Below are 18,994 nucleotides of genomic sequence, written 5' to 3' on the forward strand. Positions count from 1 at the left end.
AATAAAGAGACTCTGTTCCTGCACTCATGCCTTGCTCCCTCCCAATGTCACAACTAAATTACTTCTTATCGCAGCAGCATGAACAAGCGGGATCTGAGATGATGGTCTAAGAGTCTTTAATGACAACAGATCCATATCTCATCATAGTGGGAAATCCACATTATGCTCTCAATGGTGTGCGCATACTCAACCGCATTGGCTGCAAATGCCTCCCCTCCTATTAATTTCCTACTTACCAATCATGCATTTCAAGCTTGCCTGATGGAACAAGTGAACTGAACAAGAGCCTTACGTTTAAGCTCCATTTCCTCACCAAGGCTAACTAATAAAGTTGGGCCACTGCTCTTTTTTCTGTGAATCTCTGCAGACTTACAGCAGGCAAGGCGAAGAAGGACACGCCGATGAGGGTGAAGGTTGCTGCAAGGAGCCGCCCGTTCCATGTTATTGGATACTTATCTCCATATCCTATGGTAGTCAGTGTGATCTAAGAGAAAGGTAGAAAGTTTTAAGCCATTACTGGAGTCAGTCCCTATGGTATATCAATTGAGTGATGTTTTTACATTCTGTCAAAGCGGCAACTATATTTTTGCATAAAATGAGAAAAGCATCTGAAATAAGTGTCATGGAAAATAAAAGGGACTTGTTTGAGGGTGACAGAAAATGTAATGGCTTACAGTATAAAAAAAAAAGGTAATGGCTTACTCTCATATATAAGTATATATAATATATATATAATATATAAGTATATATATATATATATATATATATATATATATATATAAATATATATATATAAGTATATATAATATATAAGTATATATATATATATATATATATATATATATATATATATAAATATATATATAAGTATATATAATATATAAGTATATATATATATATATATATATATATATATATATATATATATATATTTATTTATTTATTTTTTTATTTTTTTTTTTAATTCCCCCCCCCCCCCCCCTTTCTCCTTAGCATTGCGTTTTGGACTCAAATTGATGTTATTCTTGGGATCCATTGAAGTCACCCCTCCATCTTAGGTCACAGCCCCAAATTCTCAATAGGACTCCACTACTTGGGACTACTGCATCTAATACACATCTTGCCCTCTATCACATTGTTGGGTTGCTTCACCATTACTTGTTTATCTGGATCCCTGGAGGTCATTGTTTGGATGTATTCCTGGCTGTTTCATGTCTCATCCTTCACTGGTGGGGCCTGGTAAGTGTCAGGATCACATGATGTGAGGCATGTTGTTCACCACTCTCTGTGGTTCCTCCCATTTGGACCCATATTCCTTGCATATGTTTCTATATCTGATTCCTGCTGCTTGCTTGCATCTTACATCATGCAGCTAGGTGGTAGATTGTCAGTTGTAGAATCCTATTGTCATAGTTATTGTGAAGGAGACCCTATGTTTGTTCCAAAATTGGAAATGCTTTGTCGATCCCAAAGTCTGCTATTATTCATTTTCTTCTTGTTAGACTCAAAAAATGTAATTTAACCTTTTGTGACTGTTTAAAGGGTTTCCCACAAAATAGAATTTGAAACCTCTCAATTATCAAATAATTCTAGCCTAGTAGTAGAAATCAGCTCTAGCAGTCATATATTCATTGAATGGTGAATTAGTAAAAAAGGTTGAAAAGCCAGTAATAATTCTGTTTATATAAGGTGGAGAGTGACTAGACACTGATCATATATTAGAACACTGTGACGTTTAGTGTTCTTAGGCACCACTTCAGAGCTAACTAAAGAGTAGTCAATCCTTGTGTAAGATTTATGGACATAAGAGTAAAAAGAAAATAAATTATTTAACACATTCAACAATGCCAGAGTGGGTGGCTTTCTTTGATTCTATCCATACATGGATCCAAATAGCTATCATGGAATTTCCATCGCTGTTCCATAACTTCACCTGTGTAATCTGGGAAGATATACATATCCCTTTATATCCCTTTTAGTCCAAGTTGCAACCCCCCCCCAGCCAAGTATTAGATTTTTTCTCGAGAGGAAACGTACTCAGGCGCTGATCGTACAGAGCTTGCTCCCTCAAGTAGTTTCGTCTGGAGAACAGGATAAGCCCCTAAAATTTTGCATTGCCTAGTAGAATCAGGGCAGCAATGAATTTAGTTGATCTCCATTTTTTTCTCTCCTTCTGGAATGCCAACTATTTTGATATTATCCCTCTAAGTCGTCAAGTTTTCACTTTTATTCATCTTTTGTGTGTTGGCTAGGGCTGCAGTAAGAGAGCTAATCCAAGCCTCGTGATCTTGCATCTGTGCCTCCCCAGCCGGCGTTCTCTCTATGAGCATCTGAGACTGCTGTAGCATTTTATTTATGGTTCACAAAATCTTGTGGAAATCCTCTCCCACGTCAATGGCACAGATCTGTCACCTGGATCCTGGCTAGGATCTTGGCCAAATGCATATTCACTGGCTGAAGCTGGCTGATGAGATCCTATCAGTTGTTTCAGAGTTTTTGGCAGCATTTCAATACCACAAGGTCGCAATCTAGAGCTGGTGGTTGTCAAACTAAACAAACATGTCAAATTCAATGAGAGATGATTTAAGTGCAGAGGAAGTCAGGAAAAATACAACTGCTTCATATATTGCTCTCAAGCTACATATACCCCCCCCCCCAAACTCTTGAATTAGAATATTAGTCCCTGGACAAAAACTGAAATTTGAGAAGTCATCAACCACTGATGAATATATTTCTATATGGCTTGTAAATACAGTACAAGGAGAACCATCTTCTGCCCCCCAATAATTACAGAGCCATTAAAAGTAAATATTATATGTAATATGTACTCTTGTGAGAATGTAAAGTGTATTCTGGTTCTTATTTATATGAGTTGTGGGGCTGACTGAATTATCATGGTTCTTCATACTGAGTTATGACACTTACCAGGCCCCACCACAGCGCATCAGCATAGGTCGCAAACATCTCGTTATCCTCCTTCTCAGCCAGATACACAAGGAAAGAAGCCAAGATCAGACACAGGAAGCCAATGTACCAAGCTGTGATCAGCTCCTGCCAGGGGCAAACACACAAACACAAAATTGAACTAAGAATCAAAAAAGAGTAAACAACATTTAAACCAACACAAATACAGTGAAATATAGATGCAGGTGGGCATTTGCGATATTTATTAAACAGTATACTTTGAAAAAGTCCTTTATTGTAATTAATAATCCAACCAGCTCAACCCACAAACCTATCAATTATGCATCATTCATTAAAAATTCACGTTAATTTACTTTTTATGAAATCGACAAGAGAGCGACGATACACGAAAGTAATAGCACTAATCCCAATTTATGAACACAAACCCTTTTAGTCATGAATTAGTGCTTCATTGTACAACAAAGTGCTTATTTTAGTACAGTGTGCTTCAGTGTATAATGTTAATGCACTATACCAAATTCAGGTTCATTTGAGTGATTCCTGGTGTAGTTCTGTAAACTAATTCCCAACAAAATGTTTCAGAAAGGGAACCTGCGGTGATAACAATGGCAACAAAAAAGAATATCTGGAGGAAAACAACATGAGTACAACCACCCACTCAAACAGGGCTGTAGCCTCTGGATAGTACATAGCCAGATTCCAGTTTGAAATTACAGTTTCCAGCTAATAGGGAGAATGAAGTCTATTGACAGCTAATTGCTTTAAGGATACATCTTTTAAAAGTCCTGCTCAGTAATTGGTCATAGACCTCTACACTGGGAGGTGAATAATCTCTTTAGACTCTATAACCAGGACATATGTAGTGAGTTATCCATCTGCATGGTAAACTGATTGTGCTCACTCATACGGGAAGGCCTTAGGCCTGAGAAAAGTGAAAAGACAGACCCCATTTATATTACAGGAGGCATATACTGCCTTGTGTCTTCAAGATTGATTGTACTTCTATGTCAGGCAGAGAGACCTTCTAGACTGTCAACTTATTATTAGTAAGTTGGGAGAAAAGAGGAAGCAAAAAATGTCAAAAAAAAAATGTTCTTGACAGGTAATCAATATTGTAGCACTGTCCACTACACTACATTAGTGCAATAACTAAAAGGTATCAAAATATGTCTTCTAATGACAGTGACACTGATCCGCAAGCTCCTTGCTTTAATGAGAGTCATTTAAATCGAGTACATTTGGTATAAAGACTAATTAGAACATCCACAGAGGAAGAGCAAAGCAGGGCACAGCAGAATGCTGACAAACTCTGTTAACAAACCCAACGAAGAAAAATGACTTCAGAGATCTGCTTTGTCAGCGAGGGCTTTTTTCCTTTTTCAGTACAGCACAGGTAGCTTTCCCATGAGAAGTGGGACATCAGGGTAGCACACCAGTCTAGCACACAGACAGAACAGGGACCCGCAAACTCCTTTTGCGTTCAAACTTGGACAGAAGTTTGACTTTGGACGAGTCCTTGCTCAGTGTCGCAGTGACCCGTGCACCTGCGAAGACAGGGACTATGACCCCATCTGGTTAGGAGGCAGTGGTGCCGCGACCCCATACTGTCATTCCAGCAGCTACTGAATAATATGCCTTGAGCTTGATAACTAAATAATAACTAAGGTTTAAGTAGATGCTTGTGGCTGGGCTATGGACCACTGATGTGGATGATAATGTGTTGAGTTGGCATAATGCACAGCTGGTGCAGATGAGGGTGACAGCATCTCTTCAGGAGGTTTCGTAGGTGGGTCCTGGCTTTGCGTCAGACTGAAATGCTGGGTCGCTGGGGCAGCCAGAGCAGGCAGACAGCTTGGTGCATCATGCCAAGGCATTATCAAAAGCGCAGTAACTGTACTTCATTAACTGGGATCAGGTGAAGGACTTTTCTATAGGCCAGATCCTACTGACTGAGATCAAGGACTCTCCCTGCACTCCGATGGCTACTGGCTTTAAATAAGCATGTAAAATGCTGAGGAGCCAAAGGCAAGTTAAAAATAGAGGCCACTAAATATAGGGTGTTTACTGTAGGTACACCAAGGCATGGTGGGAGAGCAGATGTGCACCATGGCTAACATTTGTTACTCTTTGGGCCAAAGTGAGCACTTCAGTGACAGAGGCCTGGGAAGCAGCTGTAGAGTGGGAATCTGCTATAGTGAGACTTTGATTGTAGCATACATCAGGAAAGATGGAAAGCCTAGTACATGACCTAGATGGGGAATATTTTAAAGCTGTTTATTATTGAATAAGGGTTTTGTGCTTAGCGATTATAAATATCATTTAGGAATGTACTTAACCACTTAATATTAATATTATATCTACTAGTGGATCTCTGTTAATACCAGTACCACAAAAGTCACATATGATATAAAGTTACTACTACTGACTCTTCTACACACCCAGCCTAACCTTGAGTAATATACTAAACCCTTGCATGTCCTTTCTACCAGATCTGTCACTAGCTGTTCTGGAATAACAGGCCGTGGTGCGCCAAGTCGAGTTGAACGCCAACCATTCATTGCCTCTGTTTTTTTTCAGTCACACACCAAATCCATTATATAAGTATTTCTCTTTAGAGTGAAACAACTTCACAGCTCTGCACAGCATTTAAGAGATTTGCTTGGCTGAGTGCAAGCCAGCAAAATAGCTCAGTGAGACAGGCTAATCTAGCAGGGCCCACTTTATCACTGTAAGAGATGAGACAAAGCTTGATGAATGAAATTCAGTGTGATGTCTCGTGTGAGAACAGCCTCTTTAATTTGTGTGCATTATATATGTTTTAACCAGCTTCAAAGTTTTAATAATTCAGCTGATGAAGCCTGGAATCTTGGAGAAATTTTGCAAACAAATTTTATGACAACAGGATGTTGCAAGGAGGCTTAACCAATAAGGGCAAGCAGCTGCTCTCTACCAATAACCAACACAGACTCTGGTTGCTATGGTGACAGTGCCAGTTGGCAGGCTGCAGTTGAGTCACAACAGATCTTCAGTGATGTCAGGTACCTTGCTGTGAGCGTAGACAACTGATCCCAGGAGCTTCCAAGTTCCTCCACGGCGGTCCATGCGGATCATCCGTAGGATCTGGAGGAAGCGGAGGCTCCTGATGGCCGAAGTGGCAAAGACATTCCCCTGCGTGCCGGCCGCCAGCACCGAGATGGAAGCTATTAGCACCATGATGTCTGTGGCACATGGAAAACCAGAAGTGATTAAACAGACACTTGGGAACTCTGGGTGTGAGCTGCTCTGAAAATAGTGATAGCCATTTTTGGTTCTGGACAGCCTGCCTAGGTACCTTGGTACCTAAGTGCTGGGTCAAAGGGATGAGTAATAATGGCAGGAAACAGATGCAGACTTTCCAGTTCGAGACTGTGTGTTCTTTCAATATTTATCATTTTGATTGGAGGAAGGCAATTCAAACATTCACATTAAGCAAAATATTTAAAAATAATTAACAAAAATCTTGTAAATTCACTATTTGTAAACTGGACAAGAAAATGTTCATCTCTAAATGAGATTTTCTTTGCTCACCTATGACACAAAAAGGTTTGCGAGCAAATTTTAGCCTGCCTCTCCATCCTCTGTATCGACAGCAGCATCCTGCTGACCAGATTCTTACAATGTATTCCACTCCAAACACCACAATTGTCACTATTTCCTACACACACACACAAAACATAACAGCATTGCATAACAGATTACTTGACACATATTACTTGTATATATTCAACCTACAGCATGAAATAAGCGAGATGATCCTATGATCATTTGCAAATTTGATGTATAATGTGTAAGCTTGAGGTATTAAATAATGACATACCAATATATACAAAGCATCCTCAGAGCTCTTTTCATATTCCTTGATGGTCGAGAAGACAGAGAGGACCAAACATGAGAACACCAGCAAGAATCTGAAAGAGAATAACCCATTCTTATTTACACATTCACACAGTTACATTTTACACACATTTCTGTTTACAACACATTCGCAGTTTCTCATAACATTATATTTGTTAACATTTTTTTTTTTTTTTATTATTTAAATGATTCGCTGTATCCTTGCCAGCACTGCATGATTTCCCGACCAAATCGGTTCAATTCAGCAGAAAGTGCTGAGCTGGCAGGCGCGGTGACACAAGACCCCAGTGCAGGGTCTGGAGCTGCCACTAGCACACCATGGCTCCCTCTTCCCTTTCATCTGTATGGGAGGCCAAGAAACACAACACTGCATATTGACCCAAATGCCATAATTCCCAAGATACAGGGTAGTACAGTGCAGCATATTGAAACCAAATAGACATCAACAGGCCTAGATACAGAGATCAAATTTTGCCTGGGAGGCAGAAACCAGGGCAGATTGAAAGTGTCTCAGCTGCAGGGGAACAAGCAGAGCTGTATACCGTACCGTTCTGGGATTACTTAATGTGAGATGCAGTTATTTCTTCAACCTTGCAGCACTAAAGTAATTAAACAACAGCAGTCATTGTTCCATAATCTGCAGTTTTTGGCAATAGAAAAGGGGATAAATATATCATATCAGTACTTTTCTTCTCTATTTGCAAAGCTAATGTACACTTTAAGGTCCACTGTATCTGCAAGCAGGGAATTTTGTCAATTAGACACGACTGTATTCAAGCTAAACATTTTGTGAGTATGAATATTTCCACCAGTTGGATCCATTCCTGTCTGGTCAATGTGTGACATCTGTGATATGAGTAGTGGAAAAAATATTTTGGGTTGGACAGAATGGTTAATTCAAAGGGAAAACCCTAGGCTTATTATTTTGAGAACCATAACATCATCTATGTTGAATAATGCATAACAGTGACTTTTGAACTCTTGTATTATTTCCAACTAGTTCTAGTTCTAATAAAAAGGCCCAAAATGACAACTGTAGTGAAGCAAGACTTAAAGGGCACAGTATCAGTAACAAAAGACTCCAAATCCTTTCATAGGGCCTGGAGTAAATATTTGACTATGGGGAGATATTTTGTTTTCTGATCAGAATACAGTATTTTTAGTGACAGAGTATCTCAAATGTTAATGTATTTAATATAGTTTAATTAGCAGAAGACTGGATGAAAAGAAAGCACCAACACTCGCTTCCTGCTGTTTGTCCAGGGTCAAGTAGTTATGTATAAGATTAGATTAAGTGCACTGAATTCCGGGGCAAGACTAAGCTGCATGCCTTTTGTAATTTTTCTTCATGGGCAGCGAATCAACAGTCAGATCCCATTCCAATAATGAGGGCCATTTTTTTTTTTTTACTATGGGGGCTAGATCTGATTTATAACTCTTCCATACCTGAACTATTTATTGGGAGCAGACAGACTCAATCTTCAAAAACTGGAGGCTTATGACTGATGCTTCCATTACAGTTAAATTATAGGTCCTAAGATGCAAGGGAGGGGTTAAGGAGGATGTTTTTACACTGCTGTGCTGCTATCTGAAAGAGCAGAGATGCATCTTCAGTGGCCCTGCGCATGGGTCAGTACTCTAGGAATATGGGAGAGGAGGATCAGCCACTCTGATAACTGCTGCTGAAACCACCTGGCTGCCATACTGGCATGTACAAAGATAAGCATTAACTATGGTTAGTCATGAAAGCCTCTTTTCCATTGACAGGATGTTGCAACATTATCTTAGGTAAACTTTTTTATTTGTCTAGTAAGTGAAAAAACAAACAAACAATGTTAACCGTTAAAGACAACAATAACTGGCTTATATTGAATATTATATTCCCAATGCTCAACTGAATTCAGTGGGAATGTATCTGGTGATAGTGGATACAACTGACATTTTATCACAGCTTGAAACCTCAACTTCCTTAAGAAGAATTACCATACCACAGCCACACTGTATAGTATTGATCATGGACATAACTTTGAATGAGGTGTTGCATTCAATTCAGCTGCCCCTCGAATTCACTTTTTTTTTTTTTTTTTTAAACAAAACATCATGTCCTCGGGCACGCATGTTCACTGAAAAGAAGTCAGTGCTGGGACTGAAAGGAAGAGGTTTTATGGCTGTATTTGTCAAGCCTATCGGCATTGAACAATAGAAGTATCAGCACTATGATTTTAAAATATATCTGTAGTACAGTTGTTTTCTATTAATGTTGATTATACACAATGGCAATTTCATAAAGCTAAAAAAGTTTTTTTTTTAGCTTTATGAAATTGCAATTGTGTATATACACACACAATAATTATAATTTTATATATATAGAGACACACACACACACACACACACACACACGTGTGAAAAAGTGTTTGCCCCCTTCCTGCTATCTTATTTTTTTTGCATGTTTCGCACACTTAAATGTTTCAGATCATCAAACAAATTTAAATATTAGACAAAGATAACACAGATAAACACAAAATGCAGCTTTTAAATTAAGGTTTTTATTATTAAGGGGGGAAAATCCAAACCTACATGGCCCTGTTTGAAAAGTGATTACCCCCTAAACCTAATAACTTGTTGGGCCATCCTTAGCAGCAACAACTGCAATCGAGCATTTGCGATAACTGGCAGTGAGTCTTTTAAAGCGCTGTGGAGGAATTTTGGCCCACTCATCTTTGCAGAATTGTTGTAATTTGGCCACATTGGAGAATTTTCGAGCATGAACCTTTTTAAGGTCATGCCACATCTCAATCAGATTCAGGTCAGGACTTTGACTAGGTCACTCCAAAGTCTTCATTTTGTTTTTCTTAAGCCATTCAGAGGTGGACTTACTGGTGTGTTTTGGATCATTGTCCTGCTGCAGAACCGAAGTGCGCTTCAGATTGAGGTCACGAACAGATGGCCGGTCATTCTCCTTCAGGATTTTTTGGTAGACAGCAGGTTCATGGTTCCATTTACCACAGCAAGTCTTCCAAGTCCTGAAGCAGCAAAACAGCCCCAGACAATCACACTACCACCACCTTATTTTACTGTTGGTATGATGTTCCTTTCCAGAAATATTGTTACACTTTTATGCAAGATGTAATGGGACATACACCTTCTAAAAAGTTCAACATTTGTCTCGACAGTCCACAGAGTATTTTCTAAAAAGTCTTGGGGATCATCAAGATGTTTTCTGGCAAAACCGGGACAAGCCTTTATGTTCTTTTTGCTCAGCAGTGGTTTTTGTCTTGGAACTCTGCCATACAGGCCATTTTTGCCCAGTCTTTCTTATGGTGGAGTTATGGACACTGACCTTAACTGAGGCAAGGGAGGCCTGCAGTTTATTGGATGTTGTTGTGGGGTCTTTTGTGACCTCTTGGATGAATTGTCACTGCGCTCTTGGGGTAATTTTGGTCAGCCGGCCACTCCTGGGAAGGTTCACCACTGTTCCATGTTTTCACCATTTGTGGATAATGGCTCTCACTGTGGTTCGCTCGAGTCCCAAAGCTTTAGAAATAGCTTTATAACCTTTTCCAGACTGATAGAGCTCACTTACTTTCTATCTCATTTCTTCCTTAATTTCTTTGGATCGCAGCATGCTGTCTAGCTTTTGAGGATCTTTTGGTCTACTTCACTTTGTCAGGCAGGTCCTATTTAAGTGATTTCTTCATTGAGAACAGGTGTTGCAGTAATCAGGCCTGGGTGTGGCTAGAGAAATTGAACTCAGCTTTCCAAAGATGTGATAAACCACAGTTAATTTATGTTTTAACAGGGGGCAATCACTTTTTCAAAAAGGGCCTTGTAGGTTTGGATTTGTTTTCCCCTTAGTAATAAAAACCTTCATTTAAAAACTGCATTTTGTGTTTACTTGTGTTATCTTTGTCTAATATTTAAATGTGTTTGATGTTCTGAAACATTTAAGTGTGACAAACATGCAAAAAATAAGATATCAAGAAGGCGAATGCTTTTTTACACACACACACACACACACACACACACACACACACACACACACGTGTGCGTATTTTGTTTACTGTTAGAACTATGTTATAAACTGTTATAGTTATGTTAGTGGCATGGAATTAATCACCAATGTACTTAACAGTTATTGATTCTAAAACGTTTAATTCTCAAAAGTAATACTTTATGTGCATTCTGGAATAGGGAGACTCAATCCAGTTCGTAATGAAAAAAACAGACCCATATATAGCCTTACTGGTTGAAAAGCTTGGGGTGAATTATGACCTCACAATTCAATGAGTTATGGAAACACGCTAAACACCTTGGACTATGACCTACAATGGATAAACCTTTCATAAAGCTTTCAAGTATAAAGCATCAAGGCTTGATTAAAACTGAACAAGAACCACTAATCTGTTAGTCTCCAAATGAGTGACAACCCTTATCAAAAATGTGTTGCTTTCAATGCACACAGATGATCTTTCAGTTTTTGATGATCAATTGACTTTACACTTACATGCAAGTGTGGATTTAGTTTTCTTTATATGTCATTTTGTAAATGTTTATCAGCAACTTTTATCATCATGTATATCATTTAAGAAATGCCACTTATGCCTCTGAACCTGCATCAATCTATAAGTGTAATCCCTTTAAATAAAAGCACTGTCCTTAGAGGAGATAGTGATTACACCAGTAACCATCATTTTCAGAGACATTCTGTAATACTATACATTTTTCCTCACAGAGGGACGTTGTCTCTGGTGGTGGTGTGAGTTCATGATATTGATTGGCCATCGATTACCACTGCAAGAGCATCACAAGCATCTGCTGGGAGAGAGGCAGCTTGACTTATCGTGTCATTGGCTGAAGCCCAACAAATTGTATCAGAACTAATAATATACGTCTCTTTCATTAGGCTCGGAACATGAGGTGGCCACAGCCGGTCAGCTGGTTTTCCACAAGTTCTTCTCTCTGTCTTCGTCTGTCTTTACTGCATTCTCTCCATGTACTGGCCTCAGCCTCCGACTAATGCGGCCAGACAGCCTGGAGGAAACACTGCCCACTCAGCTGATGCTGAGAGGGAGAGCAGAGTGAGTGAGGGCGCAGAGGGAGGAGAAATGAAAACCGGAGTAGAGAGACTAGAGGCAGAAGAAGGTGGACAGTTAGGGGTTGTGAGAGGGCCAAAGGAGGAGAAGGCCAAGGAGAGTGAAATGGAGAGAACAGAGAAATGGCAGAGAGAGAGAGAGGGAGAGAGAGAGAGAAAGAGAGAGAGAGAGCGCGCGCAACAGAATAATTTTGACAATTTAATAATTTTTCAGATACAGATAAAAATCTGTTATCTATATACTCTATCCCATTGTAAATCTGCGCCAAACTGAATAACAATTTTACTTGCTTTCTGGCCACATGAAGTGGTTTTTGGAATTTTCTGCAGAAGCTTGTTAGGCTGTTTATAGGAATTGGCATAATTATTTTTATTTCTCTAATATGGATCCGGAGTTAATAGTTTGCTATATGTTGGAAAATTTATATTCTCCGAGATGGTTACCTGATTCTGATAATTCTGCACCGTCATGTAGCTAATTCTGTCTTGTACATGTTTGTCACCATAATGACTAGGAATAATTTGGAGTGTATTGAAAGGATGGAGCATCTCATTTTCAAGTCCAACAACAATCCAAGGAGGACCAACTAAAAACCATTAAACAACATTATAACATATACAACAAATGCAGAGTTAACTGAAGGGTAATGTGGACAACCATCTTTTTATATAATAAAATCAATGTGGGCTTAAAGGAAAGATCAGGGTCATTTAAAACTCCATGATAGATGAACAAATCAGAGTGCCGCTTCAAAATTAATATGCTTATTAATGAAATTCAATGTTATGAAACTAATTTAAGTTCAGATCAGACTGTAAATAATTCTGGATTTGTAAAATATCAGTTAGACATAATGTAAAATAAGTGTCATCAGCATGAGGGGTTTTTGTCCAGCAAAATGTTATCCTTTTTTACGATTTTCTTTTTTTTAATGCAATATAAAATATCTTACATCTCCTGTACCTCTCATGTATAAATGCACCCACTTTAAATGTCCCATTCTTTCCATGTTTTGGTCATTTTTCATGAAGAGTCACATATCATGTGGTGTAACTACCAAACCATTAGTGTAATTCTAGTAACTTAATTAAGTAATTTAAATGACTTTAAATCCTTTTGGATTTTAATTTTGCTATTTTTGGGTCATTTCAAGTGTTTTACATTACTGACCAAGGCTGTAAGCCTTGCTTTAATAATTATTTTATAAAATACTAACAAAAGTGATTCAAAGTCATTCATTTCATAAGTAATATTCTGACGCAACCATCAAGAAAATAATATTTTGAGACTTATATTTAAAAGAATTCAATGATAGGAAGTAACATCACAGAGCAACATGCCAAACACTCTGGGAAAGATCTAGAAGGATTGTAAGACCATCAAATATGGAACATTTTCACCTTTTCAGTACCGCTATGCAGTTGCCACATACGGCTGCCATGTGGTATGACCTCAAGAAAACAATGAGCATTAAATTCTAGATGTAAATCTTTATCTTTGTTTTAATTTGTATTAAGAATTTCTTGAGATGATGTCCTGATTTTTAGGTGGCCAGTTCTGTGCTTTTAAAATTTGGCTGAACTCAAAAATGTGTGCCGCAGCCAAAAATCACAATGACCTGACAGATACATCAGGTGACCACATTGTATGATAGATACAAACAGATCACCCATAACATTAAAACCATTGATAGGTGATAAAAATGATTATATTTAAGTGGTGGGATATATTAGGTAGCAAATGAACAGTCCAGTTCTTGAAACAAAGACTCTGACAAAGGGCAAATTGTGATAGCTAGACAACTGTGCCAGATTATCTCCAGGTTTCCAGGCCATTCTTGTCGGGTGTTCCCAGTATGCAGTGAGAAAACTGTGACACACATGCCAAAAGTCGTCAACCTTCCAAAGGGATAACTGGTGACAGTATCATGGGCACCCAAGACTCATTGATGCGCATGAGGTGCGAAGGCTAACCTGTCTGGTTGATCCCACAGAAGAGCTACTGTAGCACAAACTGCTAAAAAAGGTGATGTTGTTTGTGATAGAAATCTATCAGTACACACAGTACAATGTGTTCAGACAGAGTGCCCATAATGACCCTGTCCACTGCTGAACATGCCTACAATGGGCATGTGAGCATCAGAACTGGACAATCATGAAGGTAATCTGGACTGAGGAATAATGTTTTCTTTTATATTATGTGGTTGGCTGGTGTATGTTTGTCACTTACCTAGGGAAGAGATGGCACCCGGATACACGATAGAAAGAAGGCAAGCTTGTAGAGGCAGTATAATGCTCTGTGCAATGTTCTGCTAGGAAACCTTAAGTCCTAGCCAATAACTGATGTTATTTTGACACACATCATCCACCTAAACATTGTTGCAGACCAAGTACACCCCTTCATGACAAAGTTATTCCCCAAGTTCAGTGGCCTCTTTCAAAAGGATAACGTGCCCCGACACTGCAAAAATTGTTCAGGAATAGTTTGAGGAACATGACAGACTTCAAGGTGTTGACTTGTCTTACAAAATCCCCAAATCTCAACCCAATCAAGAATCTATGGGATGTGCTTAAAAACAAGTCTGATCTATGAGATGCTAAAACCTTTCCAGGTTCTGTTAGGTTCTGTCTTCGCAACCTGCACAAATCACTTACAAGGAGGAATCATGCTTCTGCAAGTGCTCAGAAATGATATGACTATCTTGTTACAAGCCAGTGACAATACTTATAAAGGAGACACAGGACCATGCTAAGAATTTTCCAAGTGTTCCTGATCAAGGGAGCAGTCCTGTCTTGAAGACCAAGTGGAAAGTTTGATTGTCACCTTTGATGAGCTTCTATACATAGGCCAGGTTCTTAAGGTTGTGGGAGAAGTCCAGGTTAGCCGCATGAAGTCTGGTGAAAAGAAATTCATTTGGCTACACACTCCAGATGTCATTTGCTACTTTCTTAAAGATATTCAAGCAGTCATCTCAGAACCTGAACCAGCAACCTCATGCTTCTCATAAGAATCCTCATACTATCTGGTTTGTTTGTTTTTATTATTGTGTTAATCTTTTTAAAATAGATGTTTAACCATATGCATTATTCTTAACACAGTTCTGAATCACAACTAATTTATACCCCAAATTTTGTTTAGAACAAAATATGGGTCTAAACCCGGCTTGGAATGGAGCTAAAATATTGAGCAGATTGATTTATTGATAATTTTAAAAAGTTTCTCAAAGTACAATATGGTACAACTAACTTAAACTGGTCGATAATTATTTACATCAGATGGGTTTTTATCAAAAGGTGGAGACTCTGGAACCTTTCCATATGGGAGCAACTGAACATGGAGATAAGAGTAGTGCGTTCAGCAGAGCGCATCACTCACACGGAACTTCCTGACCTGCAGACCATCTACTACAAGCGGTGCCAGACCAAGGCCAGGAGGATTGTGAAGGACCCCACCCATCCCAACAATAGACTCTTCTCTCTGTTGAGGTCAGGGAGGCGCTTCCACTCCCTGAAGACCAAGACAGAGAGGCTGAAGAGGAGCTTCTTCCCACAGGCCATTCGGGCCCTGAATCAGGGAAACTGATAAACTGTGGGGACCACCACCACCATGTAACATGACTGTATATCTGTACATCTGTATATATAGATTTATACTCAATTACCCTGTTACACAACAACTGTAGATATGTTATTATACAAAATGGATCTGTACATTCTGTAGATTGTGTACATATATACCCAACCATATGCATTGTACATTGTGTATATAATCATAATATTCATATATTGTACATACATTGTTAATATATTTTGTATATACATAGAATATATATATTTATCTGCATATATATATTTTTCTCTATGCACCCCTGTTTCTCTTCCTCAGTTTGGACAGAGCACTCTCCACCATTTCACTGCGAGTTATACTGTGTATGACTATGTATGTGACGAATAAACCGAACTTGAACTTGAATAGAAAACTATGCAGTCCACCTTCATGCAATACTGTACCTTTCAGATAATCAGTTCTGAAGAAAAGGTTCATCCTTTAATTTGATAAATTTAGCTCTGAAGAATCCTCACCAGTCCCATTCTTCTCCACTCTGACACACTGTCTAGGTTTTAAAGGGAGCACAAGCATTCAGTGACTCATTAAGTTACACCATCACCTGACTTTGTTAACTCTACTTTCAAATGAGTGTGTTCACAGCATGTTTAAGTGTGTGTGTGTGCGCACATGTGTACATTTATGTGTAGGAATGTGCAGTGGACTCTGTCTTGGGATTCTGTGGACTTATTTAAATTTAATGAGCTTCTGCAGTAGTATTTGATGAGTGCTTGCTAATTTCACTGAGCTATCAGATGTCTGCTAGCATGAACAGGCAGGGATCAAAATGTCGCATCGCCCTCTTTCCATCCAACTTTCCATATTCTCTCTCTCCCTATTTTTCTCTCACTCACACACCCATGCACGCATCTACTAACACACACACACACTTATCCAATTTGGCTACATTTGCACAGCAGGTAAAGGTAGCCCATATCCGACCTGTTTTCTTCATATTTGACACAGATATGCACTGAAATAAACAGTGAATCTGACATTTTTGGTTCTGATTTGGGATACTTAGGTTATGTGCACACAGCAAGTAAAAGTAGCCCAAATCCAATTTCCTGACCAAATTTGATAATTGTTAGACTGTTCACATCTTTTTAATGTGACATTAGTACTAGTACCATGCTTCAGTTGGCACATTCACCAGAGGTGAGCGTTTAGCTTAATAAAAGCGGTAGAGTCAGCATTTCTGCAGCTTTTTGCACTTATAATGAGCAAAAGTAGAAAGGAAAATGTCCAGAAACTGTGTGCAAGTTAAACAAAACAAAACGTTCTCTACAGTGAGGTAGCTTCCAGAGATCCATAATTAAAATCTTGACCCTCTTTTGCTTTCTCGCCCTCATTATAATTTGTTGCCAAATTCGCAGCTGGCCTCATTAAGATGAGTATTAGACTGGTGGCTGATATGGTTGGCTGATGTTACAAGATGGATGTCATGTGAAGCACTGATCAATTGTGCATGTGAGTCAGTTCAGGTGTATGAGCTGTTCTGACTAATGTTGGATATAGGCAAATTCAAAAAGATATTGCGACTGAGCAAACAAAAAAAAAAAAATCAGCTTTGGGCAGTAAAATGGATTTGGCCACTTCTTTACAACCCTTGTTACTGTGGGATTGTTTTGTGATTTGTTTTTGTGTTTCAGATCCTATGGCTCCTCCCACCTGGTTGCTCCTCCCACAGTCCTGTTCGTGTGCTCCAGATGCAGCCTATTTCTCATTAGCCATTGTTCCCCTGCCTAATTGGCTGCCTCAGCCTGGTTCCACAGACATAAAACCTTCTTGGGTACCTAGACAATAATCTACTCTCTCGTTATGATTTTGACTGTTCGTTTGTTGGTTTCTGAGTCTGTGTTGTAACAGTGCTTTGACCTGCTTGTTGTTAACCACTCTGCCTTGCTTGCCCTATTTGGATTATTCTGCTGGTGTATGTAATTTCTGTACACGTTTTGTAGATTGTAGGTTTTCTCCTGTTTAATTGGTTATGGAAGAGGTGTGTATATATATATATATATATATATATATATATATATATATATTAATTTTTTTTATTTTTTTTTTTTTTATTTATTTATTTTTTTTTTTAATGGTAGTGAAGGTAGTTTTCCTTTTTGTTGTAGCTCTGGGTTTTTGTTTGCATTTGACCTGTTCAACTCCTAAAGCTCACTACTGCTACTCCAGGTCTATAAAAAACCCTCAATTTTCCCAATGTACCTGAAGCAGTCTCATAATCTCACTGCTGTTATGTCCTGAGCCTAGAGCATTTCATAACTTTTGCCTGCAGTCTGACTATAGCCTTGGTGATAAGTGGTGGATTTAAAGCCCAGAGGTTTATCTAAGCTTCTCCACACCTGATTCTACTAACTATATATAATTAGAAACTTACAAAGAATCAGCTGACAGCAGTAGATGTTCAGTGCATGATGGCAAAGCTCAGAGACATTTCCCAAAGGAGAAAGATGGACAGCACGTATAACCCATTTTGAAAATTGCTGTTTATCTAGCAAGACCTATTTTGACAAGTCTTTGATAAATGATTGTGAAGTAGGGGGAACGTGGGCCATATAAGTCTCTAAAAGTCGTTAAGGAAGCTTTTAGGCAGGAACAGAAGGGCGGGCTCAAAAGGGTGCTCCCTCTCCCCACAGATGGTATGGAGCCCGAGCGATGGCTACAGCTGCTCAATACACCTCTCCTCATAGCTCATTCTAAGTCCCCACCAAGGCCTAAAATGTTTCCTCAAAGGCCTTAAAGTTTTTTTAAATAGAGGCATAGCTACGTTATGGCCAAAATGCTGCAGAGCAGTTACAACTGATTAACAATGCAACAACTGGCACCTTTTGGCATCAGGATGTGGTACACTGATAACAATTAGGCTAACACATTTGCTTAGCTCCATTCCATGGACGGCCTGATGAGCTACAGCATTTGGATGAGGAAACTGGCTTTGTACATTCATCTTATTTTCTATTTATTATATACTATTCAGTTCCATTAAATGCCATTACACAAATACAGTGAATATTATATTCTACATCATTAGTCTGTGGGACAACCATCACAATTAATATGGACCATTTAATGTTAAACACATTAAAGATGCAGAACAAGGTTTAATATGTGTTTAACATAAGTAATTTATTTAAAACATTTCTCTGTTTAATCAGGCAACAAGGTATGTTGTGGAAGAGTGCTCATTAATGAGTGCCAGCATCAGGCTTATTGGATGAATATGCATTAGGCCTATACTGTATGAAGGACTAAAGAGTCAAAAGCAAACTGTGGAAAGACCTGTTTTTACTTTATGCAGTTGCTAGCCAAACTGATTCCTGTATTTAATTCTTGGACCACCAGAGAACAAAAGTGTTTTACCCCTGAGGTCACAGGGCTTGTGAGAGACTCTCACCATTGATCCTCTTCACCCTACCACCCCCTACTCTGCTGACACGGTCTGGTGAAGAGCCAGGGCTCTA

The 18,994-nt window shown here is 38.8% G+C and overlaps 1 protein-coding gene across 8 annotated transcripts in view; it reads right to left on the reverse strand.

The window, feature by feature from the left end:
* kcnq2b (potassium voltage-gated channel, KQT-like subfamily, member 2b) overlaps nt 1-18,994 on the reverse strand; it is a 53,328-nt gene that overhangs the window by 22,937 nt on the left and 11,397 nt on the right. For all 8 annotated transcript variants that reach the window (XR_014124549.1, XR_014124548.1, XM_081717630.1 and 5 more), the window contains exons 2-6: nt 6,782-6,872; nt 6,493-6,619; nt 5,968-6,143; nt 2,926-3,051; nt 374-484 (exon numbers count right to left, since the gene is read on the reverse strand). Coding sequence is in view for 6 of the 8 variants with exons in the window: in XM_081717630.1 (XP_081573756.1) it covers nt 374-484; nt 2,926-3,051; nt 5,968-6,143; nt 6,493-6,619; nt 6,782-6,872 (631 nt within the window). In the remaining 2 variants the exon portion in view is untranslated. The remainder of the gene's footprint in view (nt 1-373; nt 485-2,925; nt 3,052-5,967; nt 6,144-6,492; nt 6,620-6,781; nt 6,873-18,994) is intronic.

The sequence above is a fragment of the Electrophorus electricus genome, chromosome 7, assembly GCF_041902795.1.
Source record: "Electrophorus electricus isolate QZ-2024a chromosome 7, ASM4190279v1, whole genome shotgun sequence".
In the NCBI taxonomy this organism is placed as follows: Eukaryota; Metazoa; Chordata; class Actinopteri; order Gymnotiformes; family Gymnotidae; genus Electrophorus; species Electrophorus electricus.